The sequence below is a fragment of the Gordionus sp. m RMFG-2023 genome, chromosome 3 (genome assembly GCF_954871325.1).
Source record: "Gordionus sp. m RMFG-2023 chromosome 3, tfGorSpeb1-WG-v2, whole genome shotgun sequence".
NCBI classification, from domain to species: Eukaryota; Metazoa; Nematomorpha; class Gordioida; order Chordodea; family Parachordodidae; genus Gordionus; species Gordionus sp. m RMFG-2023.
Genome location: NC_088777.1, coordinates 42,420,721 through 42,431,825, shown reverse-complemented (window position 1 = coordinate 42,431,825; position 11,105 = coordinate 42,420,721). Strand labels below are relative to the sequence as shown.

General features: G+C 27.6%; 1 protein-coding gene across 1 annotated transcript; it reads right to left on the bottom strand.

The window, feature by feature from the left end:
• Window positions 1-2,850: 2,850 nt before the first annotated feature.
• Window positions 2,851-10,854, bottom strand: LOC135925701 (myb-like protein D). The gene is made up of 5 exons (XM_065461154.1): window positions 10,653-10,854; window positions 6,125-8,188; window positions 5,307-5,400; window positions 3,612-3,661; window positions 2,851-2,976 (listed from the first exon to the last, which is right to left on the bottom strand). Exons 2-5 carry the CDS (start codon window positions 8,063-8,065, stop codon window positions 2,944-2,946), a joined length of 2,118 nt encoding a protein of 705 aa, XP_065317226.1. The 5' UTR covers window positions 8,066-8,188; window positions 10,653-10,854; the 3' UTR covers window positions 2,851-2,943.
• Between the last annotated feature and the right edge of the window lie 251 nt (window positions 10,855-11,105).

The window sequence follows — 11,105 nt, the reverse complement described above, 5'->3', positions numbered from 1 at the left end:
CATATATTGCCTATTTAAATAAATAAAGGGAAAATCCAGCGACTGTATTGCGTTATGCTACGTTTAAAAAATGATCATTAGGGGGAGACAAATAAAAACAATGCTAATTTCTTTTTAATAAATAAAATTTTAAATAAAAAATTTCCTCTTTTTTAAAAATATTTTAAAATGTCTCGCAACATTTTAAACTATTATCAACTAGGTTTCGGGATCAAGGGAGGATGCGAAATTCCGACTCATACTTTAAGAATATTCATAGAAAACCCGCCACCAGACTCACCCGTCAATTTAAAGGGCAGACACAGTCATTGTATATTCAGTTAAGGGCGACACCACCGTCACACAGCAATAAACCATGTAATAAATCGAGGTTTACAACCGCTCCCAGTATCCGAGAACCCATAAATTTATCGGCTTAAGACCTAATTGTATGACTGTCATACCTTGGGCCCTCGGAAAGTCACTAATATGAGACTATATGTGTCTCTTTATTCAACTCAAGCTTAAATAATAATCCACTAATAGAGGCAGAAACAACAACAAACAAAAATTTTAACAACTTCATATTCACTCCAATAGTAAATTCCACAAATGGCTATTTTTCGATAACATAGGTTTTAAAAAAAAATCTAGGCAATAAATACGGCTTTTTACAAACGAAGCCAGAGAATTATTATATATGCGTCAATAAATTCAAATAGATATTTTTAGATATAATTATGATTACGTTTTGGGAACTCAATTAGAAAATTGTATTTTTAATATAGTTTTTTAATTTTTATAGTATTTTAATTTGAAAAAAGATTTTCCAATTGCTTCCTTAGTAGTAAACTTGACGCTTCGTCACTGAACTATGTTAACATAAGGGAAAATTTTGAAATATGAAAACCAAAACAAAAGCTTCTAAAAATATAAACCAAAATAAAAATCTATAAATAAAAAACAAAATATAAACCTATAATAAACATTTCTAATTTCCGGTTTTATTTTTTAGATTTCCGAGTAAAATAGAAAATGGTAAATATTTCCACCATAAATATGATGCAAGTTTATCATTAAAATTTGATGAGTTAAGAAGACATCGTCATTTGAATAAAGGGGGGAGGTGGTAGAGGGAAAAATGTAAAGGTAGAAAGGTGAATGCGAATTTAGATTTTATTTTTTTAGGAGGGTGGGGGGAGGGGGTATGGGAAAATCTTTATTGGTTGATATATAAATTCCTGGATTGTATATTATAAGATCAGTTAGGCCAATATCCAGGTTACGCTAAAAAAATAAATTTTTTCCTTAATGTTTAGGGTATATTTAAATATATCTAAATTACAGAAAAAATCATGTTTTATATTTTTAGAATATAACCTTCATATTTTTATGTCCATAAAATATTAGGGCCAAATACAAAATATATTTCTCACGGTAATTATACTAAGGCTATAAAATATAAATCGAGAATATTTTTTTAAATTGATGATTAAATTTTATTCTTATCTTATAATGATCTGCATTATTAGACACTTTAGCTATTAAAGTTTAAAATATTTATAAGCACCTGATATACCAGCTATTTAAAATACAAGAAATATATTTTTTACAAATGTTATAATACTGAATAATGGATATAGAACACTATAATCTCAGCAGACGTGATGTAAAAATTTAATACAATTTTTCCGCATTTTATTGAAATATCGTATCAATATTTTAAAAAATGGAATCAAATTAATTTCTAAAATTAAATTTTGGATTGGATATCAGGGGAAAATATTTGGCTTGGATAATAGGACAATTTTTTTTATTTTTCATTGGATTTCTTGTATATTTTAAATGTCATATAACCTTATAAGAATACAAATAAGGGATATTCTAAATTTTAAAATTTTTATAATTGAATTGGAAGAATACACTTCTGGAGAATTTATATATCGTAAAAAATGCAACTGCTGATGAAGTATATAATTGAGTATGTTAGATAGGTGCAATCAGACCTAAACAAGCCCAGGCCATCAATTCTTTTTATGGTAACCTTAATAACGCCAAAAAAAATTTTTGCATAAGATATTTGATAATTCAGTTGAAAAATCATTTAATGTGCGCTTAATATTTATTTGTTCATATTTTTTAATCTTGTTTGAAACAATTTACAAAATTATTGGAAATAACCACCGGGTTATAAAATGAAAAAAATAATTAAAACCAGGCTTGAACCTGAAAAATCTTAGATGAAGGGTAAGCCTAAAATTTCAACCTCCTTGCACGTTCACTTCAAAGATCATATTACTTACTGCTAAGAAAACGAAAATTAGCATAAAAATGAAATCCAAATCCCCTAACTCCCTTTATCCTAGAAGATAGCGTCTTCACATTTTTTTACCTCCACCCTTCGACTTCAATGATGATCTTGCATGGTAAAGTCTGAATTTACATAACTCCAAATTTAGAAATAAAAAAATAGCCTCATGATGTAAATTTTTAGCAATCGTCGATTATATTTTTTTAGAACTAGGCTTTCATTTTTTTTAGAAACATTATTTTTCTGATATATAAACTTTTTTTATTAATTTTTGAATTAAGACAATATTTTGAGTTCGAAATTTAAGATATTTATTTCATGCAAAACTTCGTTGTAAATATGAAATGAAAAATGTAACAAATTGTCAATTATAAAATGTATCATATTTTGAAAATTTACAAATCCAAACATATTACTCAACAATTTAATATACAAAGTTATAAATACAATAAAATACAGTAAATATTTATTTTTTACTACAAGTGTGAAAAAAAATTAATATGGAAAATATAATATATATTTTAGAGGAAGAAAAAAAAACTATTTACAAATTGATAATAAACCTTTATACATATATGTCTAAATAATCCTGATATTCAAGTCATCAAAATTAACATGATATTCCATTTGTTGTTTAAAATACTCAATACAGCCTATTGATTTCCCATTAACTTTATTCTTAAATCCTAAATAAAAAAGAAATTAAATTTAATGATATGCATTGTAATACCATAGAATAATTGAAATAAAGATGATAAAGTTTTCCATTATATTGGTACCAAAATAAAATCAATATTAAGCAAAAAAATAACTAACATGTTTAATAACCTTAAATGTGTAACATAACAGTTTATATATAGTATTGTTAAAATTTAAAAAAATAGGAAACATAGGGAATTTTCTTAACCCCCTGAATTTATATTTATAAATAGTAAAATTAATTAAATAGATTCTTAAAAAATAGAAATTGTATATTAAAGGACAAAAATCGATATAAATAAAATAAATTATGGGGAAATAGTCAAAAAATATTCAACATATATTAGGGCGATAAATTGACCTTTTTAATTTTATAAACGGCTAACCCAATATTTTAGCCAAAATATTAGGTAAGTCAGGAGATTTTGCTCACGTGACAGAAAGGTTTGGGCATCTATTTACGAAATATCGAGGCTCGCGCAATATTATTTTCGTTAAAATCTTAATTTTAAAATGAGCTAAATCGAGCCATTTAACAATACCATTTTTTAAAAAAAATGAATGTGAAGTATTATATCATATTACAACCTAAATTTCTTTAACAATATTATTTATAATTAACTTTATGATTATTGCAGTAAACGGTATAAGTCGTGCTCTCGAACAAATAACCTAAAAAAATTTTTTTTTAAAAAAAAGTAAATAAAATTTGGAAAATGAATATTATAAAAGTATAATATTTATAATATAATTATTATATAGATATATATTAAATCAATTTTGTTCCAATTGGGATAAAAAACAAAATGGATATCTGGAAAATTTAGCATATAATCATATAATATTTTAAGTTGCTATTGGCAGATTGCCAATGCTATTTTTTTAAATAATTTTAACATTATGAAAAAAAAGACAAATTTTATGATATAAATAAATAATTTTGTTTACCCATCATTTTAATATTTCAGAAAAGATCAACCCAGTCGGTATACGATATTCAAAAAAAAATCAATTTTATGTAGATCCAATAATGGTAACGATACAACACCCTTAATTTGCTGAAGATGGTTAATGTTTAACTTCTTATTTTAATAAAACCCAACAATGTATTTTAAACTTTAGATATTGATTTTTACAGATATAAAAAAAGAATCCCAATTTGGTGGATATGGATATTTCGTATTAATATAAACAAAAATCATAGAAACTAATCGCTAATTTATAAAAAAACAAATATAAAAAAGAGGCGAAAATTGTTAAATTATTTGGAAGTGGATTAATGTAAAATTTTTATAAGGATGCATAAATATTTTTTCAAAATATGGCTGGGAAGACATTAAGAAAAGAGATTACAATTATTGATGTTTTGTGTATATATCATATTGAGATTCGGTATCTCTCAATTTTAAATCGTTTACTGAGGGCAATATTTAAATTTAAAAAATCGAATTTGATCGAAAATGTATTCCGGCATGAGCCGAGTATCCATACTACACTGTGAATTTCAGATAATTTTGCAGTGAACTTTTGAAATAATCTATATTTTATATTCATTTTTTTTATTTATAGATTTTTCATATAAATGGAAAAAAAATGCACAAAAGTTTAAGGCTAAATAGTCTGCAATCTGAAATTAAAAGTGCATGTAGTCTCAATAGTGTTGATAAAGGGCTCGATTTTTAAAAACGGTTAATCCAATATTTTAACCAAAAAATAAGATAGAAGCTCTCGAAATTTTGTAAATAGATATCTAAACATTTCTACCTTCTATGAGCAAAATATACAGGCTGGCCTAATATTCATGGCTATTATTGGATTAGTTGTTTTTAAAAATCGATGTTTAAACAATACTACTACATATGCAAGTAAACATTACCGATCAAATTCAATTTTTTAAATTTAAAAATAGTCCTGAGATTCCGAATCCCCGTGAATTCTAGTTTTTTCTTTTTTCCCATAGATCTTAATTTTAATGAGCAAAGTTAGATGGTAAATAAAATCAGTTCAAATATCGGATCGGTTGTACGAATATCGTAAATATCTGATAAAATCAGTGAAAAATTGGTGGATCTGCACAACACTATTCAAAATTAGTTTGGCACATTTAGATCGGAAAAATTGACAAGTCATACACTGTATTCCAAAAAAAATTAATTTCCTGCGCTAACTGATCCGAGTTCAATAAAAAAATTATCAGATCGAATCGGTTGGACAAAATTTTTCCCATGGATCAGTTCGAACCTGAAAAAAATTAGGTCCCGATGCTCAGCTTTAAATGTAAATATATATATTTTTTTTAAATATCTAAAATACAAACCTTTATGAAATGCACAAATGTAATGAAACCATTGCTCGCAATTTTTTCCAGAGCACATTATGTTAGCTCCCTTGGTATTGCATATAGTACATGCCTATATAATATTTAAATAATTTACAAATAATAATTATAACTGGAGATCTGCAATACCCTGCCCGTTGCCTGGTAGGACAACATCTAAAAACAATTTTAATGGGCCGGGAAAAAATTTCGGATCGGGCTAGGCAAATTTTTTTAAAATATATATTTGATGATCTCTGATATTTCATGGAAATAAGTATAGTGTTTTTAATTGGTGTTCAACAATATATAATTTGGTTTTAGCTTTGTATTTAAAAAAAAAATTTAAATCGGGTCGGGCAACTTTATAAAAAAAATTAAAACTGGGCCTGGCCGAATCGGGCCAGAAAAATCCAAGTTAGGCAAAAATTAAATTCCCAAAAGGCGGGGCCTAAAAATTTTGCTATTTGAAGAACTCTGATTATAACTGTCTTAAATTTTCTCTATGGTTGCCTTAAAATTTTTGCCGGTATTTATTTAGAAATTAGTATGAAAACAAAAATATTATAAGGATAGGGGGTTAGCAGCGGCAAATAAAATCAACCTATCCTTTGGTTCGGTTAATTTTAAATCGTCCGATTTCAACGCCTCCTTAAAATAATTTTGATTTCAAGATGTTGATGCATAAAAAAATTAGCTGCCAATTCTGAGATATACAAATTTATGACCATGCCATTTTAATATCGGTACGGCCCTTTTTTTTTATTTAAGATTTTTATAAAAGGTTTTTATTTTTATAATTTAAAAAAAAATCATACCGTAAGATGAGCTTGGTTCACGGCAACATCTAAATTAATGAAACCGAATGAATTTATATGAACGAGCGATGACCACATGATGCAAGGAGTGTGAAAGTAAAATCTAAGAAACGTTTTGTGGCCGTGAGATAGTTTGTGGAAATTTTTTGTTTGGATACCTGTTTGTCTGCAAGTTTCCAATACCTCCGGTTGTTCTTTCTTTGCCTTGATCAAAGAATTTTCCCTATTTTTGACGTTTGGCGTTGAATGCTTTTTGGTCTTTGTAGGGGAATTGATTGAAGGGGGCAAAGAAAGTGGAGACAAATTACGTGTGTTGCTGTTGTTTAATTCGAGCGGGAGAAATCGAAATTGAATGAGCGCGGGTGGCAATTGGGAGGTAAGGGTGCAAATCGTGATAGGCCCGTATAACTCGCCTAAGTCTAAATCCAAAAATGTAGATTTCCCGCAAAAACTGCATACCCAATCAGTTTTAGGTAGAGATAAACCAATCGCTTTTGAATCTCTTGCATTGTTAGGTTTAATCCTCAGTTTGTTATGTATCTCGCGTGAGTGAGGTGTAGATAACGAGTTTTCTAAGGTGCGAGATAATTTTAACAGCGAAACAAATCTTTTCGGAGTAGAGGGTGTAAATAACGAAGGCTTATTTTCGTTATTATCATTTACACTGGATGATCCTAATCGGGTTTGCAAAACATCCGAGACATTATTATTATCAGGCGAATATTGTACGTCAGGGGTGCTATTAAGTAAGGTGGCTAAGTATTGCTCGGAGGGGTTAGCATTGAGCCTGAGTCTTTTACTGATAGATGTAACGCCGTCCGATTTCCGAAGGTTTTCGTTGATAGAGTTATCGTCCAAGTAGTAACGATTTTTATCTTGGTATCGAGACAACCTAATGAAAGGGCCCTTGGTCTTGAGTTGATTCGAGAGTATTTCGTTGTGGATAGAGAGGGGATATTTAGAACAATCTTTTGACATATTCCCTTTTTCGGAATGCGGTGCATTAGCAAGATTTTTGAGTTTCAGCTTGGCTAGTAAGATATCAGTAAGTCTACGCTCCTCTTCCGCTAACGCGGAGGAATAAAGTGACCTTCCTTTGTCTGTTTTACCTTTATATTGCCTTTTTGATTTGGTAGCATGATAAGCGGATTTAGACTTGGTCTTATTTTCGCTACTTGTAATACCTGGTGATGGTTGTTTTAAATTATTTTCATTGTTATTTATGACCATATTACACCCGTCAATAGTATAAAAAGAATGATCATTGTTGATCGAAAACGAATTTTTTATATTATTTATTGGAGAAGATGAATCCAAAACTTTTGTACTTATGTCTACCATGCTTGTGACAGTTTGTTCTGTGGAATTAACGAGATCACTTTCCAAAATAATTTTGTTTTTAGAATCTTTAGATGACTGAGACATAGTTTCATTTTCGTCCATAATGACGAGAACACTTTCGTTCTCGTTATCATTGTTGTTTTGTTCATCCTTAATGTCATCGGTGGATGTTTCAGGGAGTTTGTGTTCTTTGCTAATAATTATGCTTTCCTCTCTGTTATCAATTACACCTTCCAGTTTTATCGAGTCAATCTTGGGATTATTATGATGTTCTAGGGAGAAACTCCCCAAAGAATCTTTTCTTATGACTTCAATATAAGGTTGGTTATTTTGTTCAGTTTTGGCGTCACTATGGTCGATGGGATAATTATAGCCATTTGTATCATGCATATTCATTTCTTGGCCATTTAATAAATTATTTATATCGCTAGAATGTAAAGCATCGTCGTCCGCGAGAGAGGTAGATTGAGACTTATTTAGCGAATTAAAAGAAGGGGAAGGGTTCGAGTTTTTATTATATTCATAACCAGGTTGATTATCTAGGAAAGGAGCATAGGTTATAGGGTGTTTTTCTGAAGAAACTGAGGTAGATTCAAACATGATACCAAAGTATGAAGATTGTTTGTGGCATAAATAACAAAGTGTATATATTCAATTTTTTTGCGAACAAAAGGTGTGCAGGTTTATTATCATACAAACATCATCGGAAATTGAAGAAAGAATCTTTAAATTTTGTAAAAAATAAGAATTAAAAAATCAAATGATGAAAATTTACAAAGTTGTTAAAAGTTACTTTTTAAATAAATCTAGATACAGATACATCACCTAAAATGGATCTAGATACATATACACTTTTTTTTATTATACTTATATAAAGGATTTGCCGTTGTTCTTGAACTGAAACTCTTATTATGAGAGCATAAACAACATTTTTATATTTTTTTCTCATTCAATTCGAACACCATTTAAAAAGATATCAATACCCCCGTTCTTCCGAGCAAAATCTCATTTAAAATGTTTATATATTTTTTTTAAAAAAATTTACATTAAACTTATAATTTATTTATTAAAGCGGAATATCTATAAAATTATTTTAAAAAATTCTAAATAAATTTATTTGTTTAAAATAATCTTGAAGATCAATGGTATTGTTTATTGTTTTTAATAATTAATGAGCTTTATGTCTAAGCAAGGATTTATATATTCCTTTACATGATATAAATATCCTTCATCTTGAAGTGAATTTATAGATTTGAACGGAAAAAAATAATATTTAACGAATATTTATATATATTATAAATATTTTTTAATATATATTCATTTAAGTTATATGCTCATATGAGATAAAATGAATTTTGCATTCAGATATTTTAATTTTCGATAAAAAAGCGTTAAAAGTATATCAAAATGTATATAAAAAATATCTGAAAACAGATCTCGACATAGACACATTTTATAAAAGTGCATTTAGATACAGATATGACATTTTGTATATAGATGCAATTTATCTTTAACAACTCTGAAAATTTATAAAAAAAATATATATTGTTAGAGGTCTGAAAACCCCGAACCCACTGACGTGATTACTTTTTATTTCGGGTTTTAATAATAACGAAAAAATTATTTTTTTAAAGTGGGTTAAGTTTTTTTTATCATAACCTTGAATCTAATAATTTTACATTATAACATACTTATAATAAATTAGGGGTAAAAAAAATTTTATATTTTAATTTTCTGCTGGGGTTGGGTCGTGAATATGTATGTAAGGATTAGGTCTGATCGGGAATATTATTTAAAAATCAGATAAATGCTTTTCTCCCTGTGTCCTGTCAGGTCAAAAAACGTATCTCTTGCAGGTCTATAACTATCTGTGGATAATAGTTTTTAAATGTCCAAAACATTGTCTGATAAAAAAATACTCTTTTTCAGTATACTTTGAATATTTTTAATACTACAAGGACCCAACCCAGTCAGAATGGAGAGAAAAATGGTTAAATTTTAAAAAATCTAGGTTTGAGCTGCTTAACAATTTCAATAAATTAAAAAAACAGGGCTGGTCTATTAAAAAAAATTTTTTTTTTAAAATTATTTCAATCAATCGAAAAATAATGTAATGGAGCATTTAATATTAATCTAATCTTAATATTCAATTAATCTTTAAAACAATTTGCAAAATTAATTATGATAACAAAATTTCAAACATTCATTTAAAAGCTGACTAAAATGCTAGAATTAAAAATAATATAGTAAATTCACAAAAAAATAAAATAATTTACTTATATGATACAATTACTGCACAATACAAATACAAACACAGTTGATTTATAAAACGGTTGTAGTAGGTAGGGATCCAATAACAAGCATGAACCAAACCTTAAAAATGGTTCGAACCTGGACCGTTAAATTATTTTTATCTATACCTGAACCGTTAAAAATGATCGTTAACGGTTTGAACTTCATGATTTTATGCTTAGTGAAAGTTTTCTAATTTAAGACAAATTTTAAATATTATTAACAATCAATCCAGTATCATAATTTATATAAATTATTGAGAAGATTTATTAGAAGGTTTTCTTTAAAAAAAGGTAGGCATAAACAAAGTCTATTATAACAATTAGAGAATATTAGAAATATTTTAGTTAATTAATGAATATATTAAACTATTGGCAAAATAAGAATAATCGATTCCCTCGAATGCTTAAATTGTCTAATGTTATAGTTACGGTTATTTAAGTTATCGCAAAGAGATGTTTTTCAACAGTAAAATTTATACTTTCTTTATATAGAAATAATTTGACTGAGTTAAATCTATAAAATATTTTAATTGTATCGAAATAAAATAAATATAAAGCCAAATCAACCAATAAAATAATTTTTAAACATTGGACTAAGCAAAATTTTTAGATAAATGGGAGGGTGAGTAGGCGAATTAAAAAACAATGGGCAGAAGTAGTGATGCAAAATCGATTGATTTGAACCGATTTTAAAAACAGCTAACTCAATTTGTGGGTAAAATATTGTCGTAAACGTAATCTGGAAGTTATAAATTCAAATTGATGTCAATTTTTTTCTCTTTCTACATTTTTAGAGATATTTTTACCCACAATATGATTATCTTTATTTTTACTATATATAGTTTTTGAGATATAAACCTATTAAATTTACAGATTCGAAAGTAACTTCGCACCTTTGACGTCCTGATCTCGAGAACCATGTTAGCAAGCAATAAATGGCTTTTTCATTTTGAGTAAGAACCCTCACCCCCATATTAACCAATATTGTGAATTAACTGATCCTACACACATGAATTTGTTCCCAAAACCACAGTTTAAGAATATAGTGGTACTTATAAAATTATCTATTTCTCTTGCATCTTTTGATATAATTTTCTAGATCAATATTGCACCTGAGATATCAAAAATTGATTTCATCCTATTTTCAACTGGGTGTTGCCAATAAATTATTTCTAGTACTCTATTCTTTAATTTACTTGGTATCACCAATCTCACATTCCATTCAATGATAACAAGGTTGACAGATATAAAAATAAGTTCTTTATCTTTCTGGTGATCAAAACTTCATGAAATTTGGTAAATAGTTGCCAATTTAGAAAATAGATAATAAATGTCATAAAATATCA